This window comes from Melopsittacus undulatus, chromosome Z, assembly GCF_012275295.1.
Source record: "Melopsittacus undulatus isolate bMelUnd1 chromosome Z, bMelUnd1.mat.Z, whole genome shotgun sequence".
Classification (NCBI taxonomy): domain Eukaryota; kingdom Metazoa; phylum Chordata; class Aves; order Psittaciformes; family Psittaculidae; genus Melopsittacus; species Melopsittacus undulatus.
The window spans coordinates 29,453,669-29,469,924 of record NC_047557.1 but is presented as its reverse complement, the minus strand read 5'-3'; the positions used below and the strand labels follow the sequence as shown (position 1 = coordinate 29,469,924).

The 16,256-nt window shown below is 41.6% G+C and overlaps 1 protein-coding gene across 1 annotated transcript in view; it reads right to left on the bottom strand.

The window, feature by feature from the left end:
- Window positions 1-443: 443 nt before the first annotated feature.
- RCL1 (RNA terminal phosphate cyclase like 1) overlaps window positions 444-16,256 on the bottom strand; it is a 28,137-nt gene continuing 12,324 nt past the window's right edge. Inside the window, exons 6-9 of the mRNA XM_005155003.3 lie at window positions 15,929-16,054; window positions 12,994-13,150; window positions 7,008-7,111; window positions 444-2,027 (exon numbers count right to left, since the gene is read on the bottom strand). Of these exons, the coding sequence (XP_005155060.1) occupies window positions 1,877-2,027; window positions 7,008-7,111; window positions 12,994-13,150; window positions 15,929-16,054 (538 nt within the window). The 3' untranslated portion in view covers window positions 444-1,876. The remainder of the gene's footprint in view (window positions 2,028-7,007; window positions 7,112-12,993; window positions 13,151-15,928; window positions 16,055-16,256) is intronic.

Sequence of the window (16,256 nt, the reverse complement as noted above, 5' to 3'; positions counted from 1 at the left end):
AGTGGCTCCTTGTAATTAGGGTAATTTTAATTTGGAAAGTTGCTAGTTTTTTTTACTGCAAAGGTGACAGAGGGGATCAAGGTAAACTGTTCTTGACCATAATACTTTCCTAATGTAGCTTAAATTCAAAACAAACAAATGAAACATCCCCAAATACTTCTGTTTCACTCTATTGTTCACTCTTATTTCAATCTACTGTTTTATTTACGGTTTCCTTAGCTGCCAATGAAATTTTGGAAAGATAGAAGATTGCAAGGGTCTCACCCTCTCCCTTCCTCCCATCCTGGCAACTCCCAAAGCTATTCTTTTGATGTAGCAATTCAAAATAGTCACTTACCTTTTCAAGTTCCATCATACAGTGCTGGAGAAAAGGTCTTGCAGTTTGGTGGTTGTGGTTTTGTTTTGCTGCTGTTTGTTTTGTTTTAAAGGGAAATAAAACCTTATTTAGGAAAAAATACTTTATTTTCCCAAACATTCTTAGAACAAAGTACAGTACAAAAATTACTCACGCAGCCTGCAGTAATTAATAAAACACTAATCAAATACCTAACTTTTTGTCAAGGTCCTTTTGGGTCCAATATACATTTTTCATATTACAGAGGTAATCCCCACTTTACAGTGGCATCAAATAAAGTTTGCAAGACCATTCATTATAAGACAGTCACCAGTATTTGCTCTATTATATACATATACCAGGTTTTGACATGGCTTTATTTTACTCCAGACACATTGAGCGTAGTTCAAAGTCAAGTATAGATTTCTCTCCTTGTGTCAGGAGTTCAGCATTAAATTCAGCAGGTTTGCCTAGAATCTACCAGAATTCTTTCTTGGGTAAATATTTATATCCTGGTAGAAACTTTTTGCACCTGTCAATCCAATAACCTGTTTCATAACAGAGCAGCTGCACAAAATGTGATGGCACAACTGTGTTTTTCTCCCTCGGAGCCTCCAGCTTGTTTTACTGCCTTTCACAACTAGTTATGAACTACAGTGTGTGGCATGCAAACAAACCTAAAAAGAATATATGCAGCAAGACAAACAGCTTCAAGGTTTCTCCTTCCATGCCTATCTTTGCAGAGGACACAGTAAAGGCACAACCTGTACCAACTTAGCAAGTCGTATAGGCTGTGATCTCTTCTGCAGAATTCTAATATGAAGGAAAACTAAAAGACAGGGTTGTGGGGTTTTTTCCTTCCTGTGAAACTGTAATTTATCACAGAATGGTTTGGGTTGTAAAGGACCTTAAAGATCATCTAGTTCCAACCCTACCACCCTGCCACAGGTGGGGACATAATTCAGTCAATGAAAGCAGGGATGAAGTATTTGACAAATTCTATACACATGCAATGTATAAACAAATGTTACTGTTACACCTTTACTTTTATTTCCATGACAATACCGTCTTTGCAATTACCTCAAGAATCTACTGTTTCTGTTGTGATAATTTGTTTTGCACTGCAAAGCTTGTTTTGGTCAATCTTATTTTCCCTCTTTATCTAAACCTTTTAGAAAAAGCTAAGAGTGAAGTTTGTAGGTACACAGAACTAGAACACCCCTGCATTAAAGCTTGAGGGCACAGGGACATTACAGGCACTTATGTCCCATTCAGTAGAATACAGTGCAAAGAGTCCCAAGCCAGCTGAGAGGCTAGCCAGCCATTCAATGTAGCACAGAATACTGGCATTGCATATATAAACAGCACAAGTCTAAACAGTCTAAAGTCAGCTTCACTGTTTATATGCAGCAAGCTTGGGTACCTCTGCACTGGAATCACCACTGTTTTCCCTGTGCCAGGATAAGCACAGGGAAAGGCAGGCTTTACCAGATCTTCAGAGCATTTTCTGTCACCCCATTTCATCAAGTTTGCAGATGTTTCTTATCTTATAGTTTTGCTAAGGTTGGAAAATCCAATGCCAACACATGTCATTAAGACTTTCTCCCCACCCATGTACTCTTCCTCGGGGGCCTTTGTTTCAATTTTAAACATGATCTGGAAGAAGCTTCTCAAGTGTCGCAGAAATTCAATTCTGGGGGAGAAAAAACAACAGAGTTTAAGAAACAAAACAGAAAACTCATTAGCAATACATATCAATACTGATGACAACAGCACTGAATACAATGAACAGAACAGAAAATGTTGCTTAGTACATAGAAACAAGCCTATAGGCTCCAAACATTGTTCTCACTTGTGCTGCAGAAGTGTCTAATGACCCCTGCTGTAACCAATGCACTCTGTATGAGCAGAGAGAGAAGAAATGCCTGGTAGCATAGAAAGACAAAACGGTGAGGAAGAAAGAAAGGAAAACGTGTAGCCAGGCAAGGTCACTAAGTAATGATGCTGACTTCCCATCGGGGCCATATGAACCTAATAGCAACCTGTGCTAATCCCCCCTCCGCTATGCTCAAAAAACAGAATTCAGAGTGATAGCTAAAAGTCTGGCCTTGTGTGCATACTTTAAGAAGAAAGACGTCAATTCCTAAAGCATGTCTTTGATTTGTATTATTAACATATCCACTTCTTAGTTAAACATTACATTAGAATCACATTCTGACTCAGAATTCTTCCTGTTTTCTCCCCTCGTTTTCAGGAGGGAAAAAAAAAAAAGTAATTTTCTTTTCATCACTTCAGAATAAGAAGCATAAAGAGACTAAGCAGACACAGCACTTGCTCCAAAACACACAGTGACTGGAGGGCGAATGACAGGAAAAGCTACTGAAAAGTATTAAAGGAACAAAACCAGCCAAGAAGCATTCCTGTCTTCCCCAAAACATGGAACAAGCAATCACACCAAAAGCCTACAAACAGAAAATTGGTAATTGCTCGTGACAGAAGTCTGGTCTCTTCCAATCATGGCCACAAGCATGCCTGCAGTCTTCAACTAAGGTTTAATCTCCTCCAGCAATTGGTATGTGCCCTTCTTAGGTTAAGTTTAACCTTTGGAGAAAAGGAATCCAACCCACACATTTGTTTGGCTGGCACTCTGTGAAAAGCCTCTGCTCTGCAGGCTGAGAGCATAATCACACATCATTACACCAAAGCAAGGAAAAGTGCCCACAAAATGGGAAGCTGGAAGCCAAGGTATAGGACTGTTCCCACTGCAACATCATGAGGCCTCTGAAAGCTTCCTGGCAGCTCCTGTTCACAGAAGCTATGAACAACAAAAGCTGCAGGAACAAGAACTGCCTTATGCACTTCATTCAGGCATGCTGCTGCTCCTGCACTTGAGTTCGTGCATGGGGTAAGGAGGGAAACAGCAGGACTCAGCAAAAGAGGCTCCTGTTACCTATAGGGGCCTTTTCTTAGGAAGACCGGAGAGTTGTCTCTGGGGCAGCCAGCTGAGTACTTCTGCAGGGTGAAAGCAGGCACATAGCTACTCATGCTACATACAACTTTCTATCTCTACCATCCCAGGCTGGTATCTGGCTTCAGCACAGATACCAACTCTCTCATTTCTCAAATGGATAAACAGTTGAAAGAAAACCAAAAAGCACCTTTTCTTCCATGCCTCCCCAAATGCAAGGTTTATGGTTGCTGCTATAATAGGCAAATGGGCATATGCTGGCACAAACACTTCAGTGAAGCTGACAGGCAAACAAGCTCTGTACTAGCCTCCTCCTTAGCTGGGTCCCCTCCCAGAGCTCTGGCAGTGTGACAAGAAAGCAGCCAAGCCCAAAACAGCAGGAGTGGTGTGCTGAGCTGAAAGGCGGGCACAGAATAAACTGTGTAAATGCCAGAGGCAGTGTGGAGCTGGGGGCTGAGAGATGCTGATCAGCAGGCTCTGTATCATGTTGGTGGGCGCAGTTCAGTACATACCTCTCTTTGCACATACATGGACTACTGCGCTTCTTTACCTGTTCTCCAAATTGAGTAAAAGCAGAGTGAGAAAAGCAATAGGGCTTTGCCACAGCTCCTTGGTACACGGGAAAGACTCATAGGGGTGCAAGCGAAGGGGAGGCTGCCTGGGAATGCCAGAGGGAAATCTGGGAGCAGCAAGAGACCAGCTGTCTTGCAGAAGTAGAAGCACAGTGGTAAGAGCCCTGGAAACAGGAGAAAACTGGAGGAAGTCAGGGGTATGTGACAGAGCACAGCAGAATGCAGGTTTGTATTAGCTAGAGGCTGATATGGGTCATGTGTGGGAAGGCTTGCACCTCAGAGGTGGAATCTGCACCAAACATGCATGTACGGACTGGAAAACTGGGGGGGGGGGGGGGGGGGGGGGTGAGAGTTATATATAAGTTTTATGTTGCTGGGAATTTAGAACCATATGCTCAGGCATGAACAAGGCAGAATGGGATACTTTTCCTTAGACCCATGGCGAGCTACATGAGCCACACTGCAGGTCTTCCTCAGTGCCAGTGCTTTCAAATAAACCCCCACTGTATTTCCAATAACCTGAAAATGGTAAACTATCTGTTTACCAAGTGCAGTATTTCCCAGAAGCCTGCTAGTACACAACCACCTCACACAGCTCTCCGTCAGGGCAGAGCGACCGACCTGCAGATCCGTGCACCAGCGATGACTCCTTAGTTCGACTACCGCAAGACCAGAGCAGGGTTCAGCTGGCAGCACCGGCGGCTCCGGCACGGCTCCACAGCGCCCCGCCGGGGCCGAACGCGCCCGAAGGAGGAGTCGGGGGAGCTCGGCCTGAACGCACAGCTGCCCGGTGCGGCCTGCAGTGGGACACGCGGGCCGCCAAGGGGCGCTGCGGCCAAGGCGCGGCCCCGGTCCCGGTTCCAGTCCGGCGGGTGGAACCCGGGGAGGAGAGGGCAGAGGAGGAGAGGGAGAAGGACGAAGAGAAGAAAGTGGGGGGGGGGGGGGGGGGGAGGAAGAGGAAAGGAGGCGGCGGAGAATGGGGAGAGGGATGAGGAAGAAAGGGGGGGGGGGGGGAAGAGTAAAGGGGAGGGAAAGGAGGAGGGGGAAAAGAAGGGGGAAGGGGGGGGGGAGGGAAGGCGGAGAAGGTTGGTGAGGGAGGAGGAGGGAAGAGGAAGAAGGGAAAGAAGTAGGGAGGAGGAGGGAGGGAGGGAGGGAAGGAGGAGGGGGAAGAAAGGGAATGGGAGAAGGGAGGCCGGGGCTGGGTGGTTGCGGGACCGGCACGGATGGCGCCCAGGATGGGGCCAAAAGCACTACAGGATCCCTGCCCACGGCAGCCCCCCCTCAGGCGCTGTGCCCGTGCCCTCCCCTTGAAGCCCCTAAACCCTCATGAAAACCTCATGAAAGCATGCGGCATGGCGCTCAGGCTTTCCGGTTGCTCTCGTGGCTCATGTCAGCTCACCCACATGCAGTCCCTCCAGACTGTGAGGTGGCAATGCTGCCAGCACCCTGCATTTGGTTTTTAAGCTCAGCTTGACAGGCACGCACTTCTGTGAAATCTGGAGCGTGAGGCAAGAGGTCTAACACGCAATAACCCTTCACAGTGAGGGTGGTAAAATACTGAATAGATTGCCCAGAGAGGTTGGAGACATGCAAGGGCAGGCTGGATGGTTCTGGGCAATCTGATCTAGATGAAGCCATTCATCTAGAAGCCACTCTAGGGGCTTACAGGGTTTATAAAGAGCTTCAGATTCTGCTGGGTGAAGGTGTTACATGGAGAGATGTCACAGCCCCAAGAGAGAAGAGACCAATGAAATGGAACATGACAGTACTGCAATTTACTTGAAAAGCCTGCACATTCAGCGAGTTGCTCAGAAGTCATATTTCCTAGCCCTTTATGAGCAGCTTTTCTCAGGGGTGCTGCAGAATGCGTTGTGTGATCTCTGAACAGATCTTCACAAAACTGATGAGTCACAGATTCTCACAGAATCACAGATTTTATGATCCCATGTGACATGCTTCACAATGTCTGCTCTTGACACTCATTCCTGCTGCACACTCCTACCTTGGAAGAAGTGACAACCAATCCATTTGAAATCAGCCTGCTTACAAAATAAACTAGTGTCCTTGAATGATTTTCATAGCATCAAACAAACAAGGCAGAAAAAAACCCCCACAAAACATAGATGGACACATGCTTAACTGTGCACTTACACTTCAAACACTGAAATCTACTCTTATTAAGCCTTTCATGTGGATACTTACTTTACAGGGGATTACTTCACCCCTGTGTAATGGGAGGCTTCCCCATCTTACCCTCAAAATGTGGCTTCCAAGGTATCAGGGGTTGAGAATAGCAGTTAGGCAATTTCTAGCTCTCAAGTGATGGCACCACCATTCTTCAGTTATCACAGTACTGTACCTTTCACGTATACAGCACCGGTACCATGATAACCGAAAAAGGACAGTTCACAGTCTTATTATTTCATGCCATTGTCAGATAAACAATCCTCCATCTAATTAAAGGAAAACTGCTCAGGCTCTATGAATAACTGTGATCTAGTCACTTGTCAGTCTGATAGAATAAATGATCCTTTTAACACTAAATACCTAATCTGTGTGCTGCAGCTAGCAATGTAAGAAATTTAGTCCTTTTTCTACCCTCTGAACCACTACTGCCTGCAGACAAAGCTTTTAATAAAAATTGAGACTGAAGCACCAGATAGAAGTCCACTGCCTGACAGGGCTAAAGTTTTGGGGTTGCATAAAGCTCCATGGATTGAATTCTTCAGCCATTTCCTATGGAAAACCACAGCTTCAGTGTTTGGCCAGCCATTTGAAATGCCCCATTTAATGCCGCAGCTACACAGAGATCACTAAGAAAATGTGATAGTGTATGCTAGGCAACAAAAAGCAAACTGATATATACATACAATCTAAGACGAAGAACCAACAATAAAACCCATTTCTGCAATTCTCAGAACCAGGAATAATACAGACTAGTAAGGGAATCATCTTCTGATCCATAGAAATAAATACTAGGTAACCTACACCACCTGTCTTATTTGAAGACAGGTACAAGGTGTTCTACTTGTAGCCACAGGCTAAGTCTTACATATTAAAAAAAAATACATCTGTGTAATAAAATTAGCGAATTAAACAAGACTGGGTAATTAAACAGAATAAAGCAACTTACGTGTATGGAGACAGAGGTCCTAACAGGACTTTGGAAACATCTCGTTGTCCAAGGGTCATGAGGAGCAGAGCAAGGCTCTGATTTGTTGAATCTACACAGCCTCCCTGCAAACCAGAATGTTTTAATAATTAATCTCTGTACAAACCAGAAATTGGGATGGGAGGAGAGTAATGAAGGAGAAAGATATACTTAAAAGGCTATATTACCGCCCCAAATTTTCAAGGGCCAAAAAGATAAAAATCTGGGTTTTGCAACAATGACAAATTAATTTCACATGTCAGGCTGGGAGAGAAACAGAACTAAACCAGAACCAAATAAAAAGGTCCTATTAAAGATCGCTCCCTGCCACGGAATGGACTCAGTCAGAGATCAATATGATCAGACAAAAAGCCATTTATCGCAAAGCATTAACTCCTTATATACTATTGCTTACACACACCTACAACAATTTGGCATATCATGATTGGATACTTGTCCTGAAGACCCTTAGTGACTAACATATAATTGGTTAAGCACAGGTGTGAGAACTTGACATTGAAAGCTTGTCAACAGTCCACAGTTCTCATAAATCAGTGAATTCCAGCTTCTTCTTATCTTGCTTGCTTAAGCTTCCTCGGGCCTTTCATGGCCTTGCTGTATCTTTTGGAGTTATTCAGACCTCATGTACCAAATACTCATTCTCCTGTGAGAACACTGTCTCCACAGCTCGCAGCCTGTTCTCTTCTAACATCATAGAATGATTTCTTTGCAGTAAATTGAGAATAGGTATTAGTTCAGTTATAGCTCATGTGCATATGAAGATACCATGAAATGCAGAACTTTCATATCTATGAAGTTATATTTGGACAAATAGATCAGTGCTTGCAGGTGCAAACCAGCAAATTAGAAGTTGTTTCACACATATCCACCTAAGCTCTTGCTGCTGTCTTCTGTGGTTTTACATTTGTAAAACATTTTCCCCATCATATTTAAAAGTAGCTGTTTGTTTTTTTTATTGCTATGTGAGAGCCATGCATAAAATTACGTAGAACTACACTCTCTTGTACATGCTTGACTGTAGTAAGTCATACATACATGGTAAATTGGTTTGCATTTGGAAGGTGTTATGATGCATATGTAAATTAGAATTGAAAGGTTTTCTTTGTTTACAAGGCTTGAATGTAAATTAAACAGGGCACTTTCAGTCAAAACTGCATTAGAGAGAGTTTAACAATTACTACTATGCAAGCACATTCAAAATAAAATATCCAACATGATGTTATTTTGGATGTTCTCAGACTGAGCCACAGCCACACAAAATCTGCGAACAGTTCCCCACTGGATCAGGCCTAATGCTCAGCTCTCTGAATAAGTTCTCTGTAGAGAGAAAACTAGAAATATATTCTTTTAAAACTAAATTCTCTACTGAGGTAAGGTGGCCGTTTCCTTTGTGGACAAGGGGTAACCTGCTGTAATTTTAAGAAACAACACCATCTAAAGAGTTGAGAGGGGCAAAATAAATTCTGGGCTATATAAGTTAAGAAAACAAAATCTTGTGACACCCACAGCACATTTACTCAGTGAGAGGGCAGACAGGAGGACCTTTCCAAGGAGAGTTGCTGAAAATTTAATTTTTAAGATGGCCTTGCTTCAGGGTGGCAAGTTTCAGCTCTGGTCTTCTGAAAAAGAAACCCCGAAAAACCACCCCATACCAAACCAAACCTGCAACTCTGTACTTGCAACAAATGATACATCACAAAAAAGGAAACATCTTCATTACCTGCCACTATCATGATCTAGCAACACACTCTTACAGTAGCCCTTGCCCTTTTAGTTGTGTGAGCCTGCCATACCAAAGTGAAATTCTTGCACTCAATGTAATGTCCTCTATGGGACTGATTCAAGACTGGTGCTTTGTCTTAAATGGACAGAGTACCTACAAAATTTGTTGGTGCAATCTAGAGCCACAGCTCTAATCAGCTGTATTTGCCAATCCAAAACATGCACAAGAAGCATATGAGAGTTTGGTAAGTATTTCTGGCAAAAAACTTTCTGCATCTGCAGTTTAGTTAATAACTGCTTGGTTAATAACTCAAAAGGCTTTTTATAACTCAGATGAAAACTTGACATTTTCTGATCTTGTTTTTGTTTTTCTAAAGTTGAAAACATAGAACATCTATTTTTATGACCAAATTTCTAGAAAAAGTTCAGACAGCATGGAGACAACCATGTCCTAAACAATATAGCAAAACATGATACATGGTTACATAAGCTCTCTTGCTGCAGTGAATCAGCCATCCCCACTATTGTTGTGCATCAGGAATGTGTTGTTATGCCCATTCCCACATAGGCAGTTGCCAGACAGGGAAATTAAGTGATCTGCTTATAATCTAATGATCCTGGAGCAGTAACTCATGACAAATGAGGGACATGCTGCACCCAAGAAGGCAAACTTTTTTCTCTCAATCCACCTGCCACTTATGCAAGAGTGCAAAAGTCAAAAACAACCCTCCCAGGAAAAATAGGATGGACAAAGTCAGAGCTAAACTACTGACATTTGTTCCAAAATAGCTGACATTCACTACCAACACAAGATGCACCTTCCAATCCACATTAATTCACTTTATGGCAGTTTCTCCACTATTGTGTCTGTGGACAAAGCCACATCCAGCTGAGTGTGACAATGAGAGACACAGATCACTTAAAATCCTGTCTACTTTGAAACATTATTATAGAAATACCGCAGCTGACAAATACTCCAGGTGTTGGACAACAGTGTTTCAATAAGGATTCTTCGGAGCTTGACGCTAGCTTTGATTTAGTCTTGTTTATATTATGGCATACACACATTTTCCTCCCTTTCCTATGCAGTACACACTTGCATGCCTTTTTTTTTTTTTTTTTTTTTTAATTCCAGAAGAATGGAGCAGAACCCTGTGACACTGAAGTAAGGCCATCTTGAAAATTAAGCCTTTGGCGAAATGCTTCACTCATTTTAGCTCTAGTTCAATAAAACTTGTGCCCATCCAAGCCCCCATAACAACATGACCTTTCTTCATTAAACGACTCAGCCTTAAATATGTATTGCGCCCTCTCCTATTTTTCATGATCATAAGCAACATAAACATTCAATCCTTTTCCAGTTCTTCCAGGCCTTTCCATTCTGCAAATCACCTTCTATATAAAGCTTCCATAACCAGTGCCTTTCAAAGACATGAGGAAAATACTTATTGGCCTTCTACAATTAAGCTAAAATAAGAACTGTATGTGGGTTTGTAAAGGCAATGCTTTTGAGTCAGCCACTCAATGTCCCCTCTTTCAGGGCATTGTAATTAGCACTGTACTGCTTAGTATTAGTGAATTGATTCTGACATCTTTCCATTAATAAAGGTACATAAAAAACCTCCACTGATTCCAAGAATCAGATCACCTCTTTCATTTCTTTTTGAAAGCTTATCAAAAAAGGGACCACTTAGCATTTAACATATCAAGACTCATATCCTTAAGATTTCCCAGGTAGTAAAATTCACATAATAGCAAGCATTAAGCAACCACTTTAAGAGATGTCCGTGTGCCCCTTTAAACAGAAATGAACTCCAACAGCTTTGTGGGGGGCCCAAACAGCTAAAGCTCTTCTACAGATAATTATCTGCAATGCTCCCAGGATGTCCTTTTCTGGTCAGCACTCCTTGGCTCCTCTGCCCTCTGCCAAAGGAGCCAGGCAGAGACACAAGAAAAGACACAGATGGAGAAACAAAGAGACAATCTAAACACAGGGCAGAAAATTCTCCCTTGAGTCTTGTCCAGTGAGCAGCTGGTGTAGAGTGTGACTTAAAGACTGCCTGTTCAGAGCAACATAATTCTTCCTCTATGCACAGCTTTCCCTCTTTTTTTTTTTGTTCAGTAAACATTTTATCTAAGCAAAGAAACATTTTAAAAAAATATTTTCAAATTAAATAAACATCGCATGCTTTGCAACATGTTTTACATCCTCTCTTGGGTCAACAATAGATCAAACTGACCTAAGCTCAGAAAAACAAAGGCAGAAAGATGATGAGAAAACTCATCTTTCCAAATTCCTTGCTAGCTAGTGCTATGTGAGCATGCGTGTCATACATGAATTCAAGTGTGCATTCCAGAAAATACCCACCATATTGCCTATGACAGGCAGAGTGGGAAATTCATGAACAGTGAATAAGGACTGAGCACTCCAGCAGATAAACAGCACAATAGCCAAAAACGTGAACAAATGGACTTTTTCACCATGAGCTGCTGCTGAGGAGGACCACAAGCAGTCCGTACGCTGCTCAGCACTTGTCAGTCACTCTTGGACTGACATGTTCCACACATAAAAAACCCTTCCAGAAGCACCAGCACTACCATAGCAGGCCACAGCTAACAACCCCACTCACTCAGAATCTGGTCTTCAAAGATACTGAAACCTCATGGCTCATCATTATATCATCCAAAGACTTGCCTGACCCTGCTTCCCTCTCTAATGCTCTTTTCCTGTTGTCCCAAGATCCTCAGTATCTTGGTGCTTTGCAGAATTTGATTAATCACATTCAAATGGCTACAGTGCACTGAAGTAGAAAATTTACCTAGTTCAGGCCTTTCCAGCCCTCCTAATTTTGGAAGACCTCTGACTCTGAAGAAAGTACAGTATCTAGACAAATTCCCTCACTATTTTTAATCTGTCAAGTGCCGGACGATTTTCAAAGAAAAAAAAAATACCTATTGCACCTGATGAAATGATGTGGAAATTGGATTTTTGATGCCTCTAAACACCTGACTACCTAAACATGTTTTCCAAGATATTTCCAAGGGGTCTGGACTGTACTCAGGAAGAACATCTGTGGTGCTTCTATGAGAGAAGACCCTGGGCTACAATAGGTAAGTCCTCAAGAAAGATGGTGCACTGAATAAAGACCAAATGTTCCACAAAGACCGGAACAAATGAGCAGATTGGTAATTCAGACTGATGAAGGGCTTGCAGCAGAGAAAGGAAAAGATAACATGGGCAGAGATGAACAACCTGCTATTGGCATGAACCCAATATATGAAGTTAAGGGGTATTTTTATAATTTACTACATCACCAAATACAGAATCTCATTAGTGGCTTTTTTAATACGTGCAAAGCCTTATCAGGTTATTCCAGTTCAGAGCAATTACTTTTTATTTAAACAGTGAGTAAAATTTCTAGGCGACTTCCTAAACGCCAAACACATTTTGTCAATACTAACAGCTACTTATTTTAACCGTTGAGGAGATACATAAAAAGAGCAGGCTATTAAATCAGGAACTCACCATGATGCTTATTGACAAATCATTTGTAAGAAGTTGCTCCTCCACTACAACTCTCACCACAAATGAAAAGAAAAATAGAATAATAAACCAAACAACCAAATTATACCCCAGAATGTGCACTGTGATGAACTTAAGATTCCCATGTAAACACCAAACTAGCTCCCTTCCAGTAAACCATTCAGCCGATTCCTCACACAACCAACACATCTCAGCACATTTGGCTTTACCATCATCACCATAGAGCAGCCAGCACTGAGGCTAGCTGCTTCACTCTCCCCTTCTTCTTCATATATCCTCCCACTATTCCATTTTAGCTTATTCCATTACTAGTTTAAGAACACTGACTTTATTACCCCTGCTACTTTTTAATAAAAAATAACCCAACCAAAAACCTAGTCCATGTGTGGCCAACTGAATTTTATTGCTGATAAAAAGGAATTAAAGAAAAATTTGCCACTACTGTGATTCATAGCAACATCTCCTGGCCATAGGAAATAATATGGCCCAGCAAAGCATTGCAGCATTAACACACCATGCAAAACCACTCCTTATTTGGATGAAGATGACACTGGTAGGATCAGATTTCTCTGTTTGGATTTGAATGCATCTGAGGATGTTCCCAAACCACCTCCTCCTTTACCAGTAGGTCATCGCCATCTTCCACTACAGCTATATACACAAAACATATTGGCCACTTACCCTGTAGACCTCCTCAAGCAGCAGTTTAGCACAATTCTGGCCAAGTTCCTCAGGAAGCACAGCTGCTCCCTGCCCTTGAGGGTTTGAGGCTAACTCAGCACTGAGAACACTGCCATTGATGGTTTCTGCTATAAGGCACAGGCCAAACCCTGGTGATCTGAAAGAAAAGGAAAAAGTACTTTTAAGGACCAAAAAAAAAATAGAGGAAAATAAAAATCAAGTAAGAGGCCAACTATTTCCAGTCAACCATCTCCTTAAGTCACAAACAGCTCCTCTCAGAGGAGAATACTTCAAACTGGACTTTCTGACAAATTTCTTGTTCTATACATTCAATTCACCCTGGGAAGAACACAACAAACGTTAATGACAGTATTTAAAAGTCTAACCCTGTGCCATTTGCCCCAAGTCCACTGTGCTGGTTATTCGTGGCACAAACAACAAAAGAATAAACCATCCCAACTTCAGAAATACCCTCCTCTACTAAAAAAAGAAAAAAATAAAATAAGATACTGGTCTTCCACATTTATTTAATTCGTGTTTGATGTACATTTCAAAGGTACCTGGAGTTCCTCCTCTGCAACATTCAAAAAGAAAAAGTTTCTTAAGGGACCAAGCTCTTCCCCTGGAAGCTTCAATATTTAGCAGGCATTTATACAGCAGCAAGAAGGAGAATAATACAAAAAAAAGTTTGATCCACATTGCTTGTATTTCAAATAACTTATTTTCACTTTCAGTTCAATGCTATCCAAATCATTACAACCATGTAAGAATTCTGAACATACAATTTAATGAAAGAAACAAAACTCCCTATTTTCCTCAAAGCTTAGGATCCTCCAAATGCTACTGTGAGAGTTAAGAAATTTCTGCTATAGGAAAACTAGAGGGCTGAGTACAGCTTGCTGAGAAGTCAAAAGGTTGTAAGGAAGGAAAAGAAGTCACATGATACTCTTATTTATAGTCTCTGGAAGAGCACCAATAGCTAGCCATTCAAAATATGGCTAACTTAATTTCACTCAACATACAGGATTCCCAAGTTTTGGGTTCCTGCTATCTCCACTACCCAAACTTTTTAATTAAAATAGTCCCACTGATCCAAAACTGTGAGGAATGTCATCAACGTCAACAACACACACAACCAAACCACCACTACACACAAATTCCCCCTGTGCCAATAAAATAACAGTTCCTCCAGAGGCATATTGGCAGGATGAGAACAAAAGAAATAATGTGTGGGAAGCACTGATACAACTGCCTGCACCTGCTGAGCAATACAGAAGCTATCTTAAAGATGTTTCTCTTCTCCTTTTCTTCCTCTGAAAGAGATCTGAAGAGCAACACAAGAACATCAAAGGTGGGGGGCTTTTTTTGGATAAGTATCCTTTAATAACTAACTATACCCCTGGCAGATTTTGTTAGGGCCTGGGAGCATGTGGTACTTTTCCTAAATAAGAATTGAAATCTTCCAGTGCCTCATGTATGCTCATACAGTATTAGGAAACACCTGCACAGACAAACCTTTTGCTGCAAATGCTTAAAACAGAAGTGGGAAGTTTGGGGTTTTTTTTTAGAGATACATTATAGGTGGCAGAAGATGCTCAAATAATGTATTTCCTGAGGCTTTTGGCACAATGAAAGGGATGTAGTTGGAAGCTCCATATTCTGAAATCAGGGCTTGGTTTGGCTGGCACACAGATGGGCTGAACGAGTCTTTGCTGGTCTTACTTATCACCAGAAGCTGTATTGGAAACAATAAGGCATATTGCTTTCCTTCCTTGTCTTGCTCTAAGACTCACACACAAACACTGGGAACCAGGTAATAAAAAAGGCTTTGCCAAAGTGGCATGGTGTTAGCATCAGGTATACTGCAATTGCACTGGTGCAATACTTATGCTGAATGTCACAGCACAGAACCATCAGAAAGCCACACGCACCAGCAAGGTAGAGAGGGATTCAGTTCCTCTTCCCATGCTATTATTTATTCCTCTGCATGGGCTACTCGTGCAGGTAGTAAATGTAATTCTGCTGCCATAATTAATTTGACTTTTTCACTTTACAGACTCCCAAAACCACACAGCTCCCAGAAGAGTTTTGTTATTCTGATGACCGTTAACAGCCTAAAACCACAAGACTTACTAACGTGGAATATTAAGTATGATGAAGGGTTGGAAAAAAAAACTTAAAAGTGAGTAAACAAGTTTTAGATTTGTAAACTTGCAAACCTAACAAGTTTTCTTTCAGGTAGTATTTCTAAAAGCAGAAACTGTGAAAGAAAATGTGCATACTTGGATTTGAGCATACAGACAGGACAAACAAACTAGTTAAGTAGAACTTCTTCAGCCTCAACGAAAAGTGACAAGAGGACATCAAGCTGACAGACATCAGTAGAGCTGTCTGAATCCCATTCATCACTTCTGTGTTCTGATGGCAAACAAAATATATCCCAGTAAAGTAATGTCTCAGATTTCCAGTCCTCACTGGTGGAAGGACACTTCTTCAGCTATTTATGTAAGTGTAAAGCAGAAAACAAACAGCTCAAACACTTTTAGAACAGTTTGGTCCCATTTCCATTAGGATATGTAGTCAAGCTTGAATGCTGTTTTTCACAACACACCTCTGATCTTAATCTCATTTCAAAGCAACAGGTTTAGAACTGAAGAGAGCTCAAGTCACCTTTACTGCCAGTAATGATGTCATATTACATTCCTTGTTTAAGAAAACACAACTTCTATTCCTGTACCATGAGTAAAACAAAAGTATCTACTGAATCACTCAATTTCTTCCCTGTGAGGAATTCTGAAATGAATTCAAATCTATTTCAGGTCAACAGAATAGAAGACCATGGTCTAAAAGCCAATAAAAGTACAGATCAGAATACCCTATAAGATGAACCAACAAAGAATTACATTTCTGCTTGCTGTGAATACTGGCCACTTACTTTCCAGAGCTGACCCCTTTCATATGATCCGTGTAGATATAAACGTCAGGAAGGAATTTATTCAGGATACTCCTTGCAGATTCCACTATTCTGTTTGCCATCTGTGGTGACACTCTGACAGAATATCTACATTTTCAAGCTAAGGAATGCATTGTGGTCACACAAGAAATTTAAACCAGAGACTGGCAAAAGTGGAAAAGAGGTCCTAATGCATTCTATCAGAAACTGTGTTTTGTTCTATACATCCATTCCTAAGTCCTGGTCCATCTTCTGTGCTTAGGAGAAGCACACATGGATAAGTACTCTCTATAGTCTTTCACTGATATAC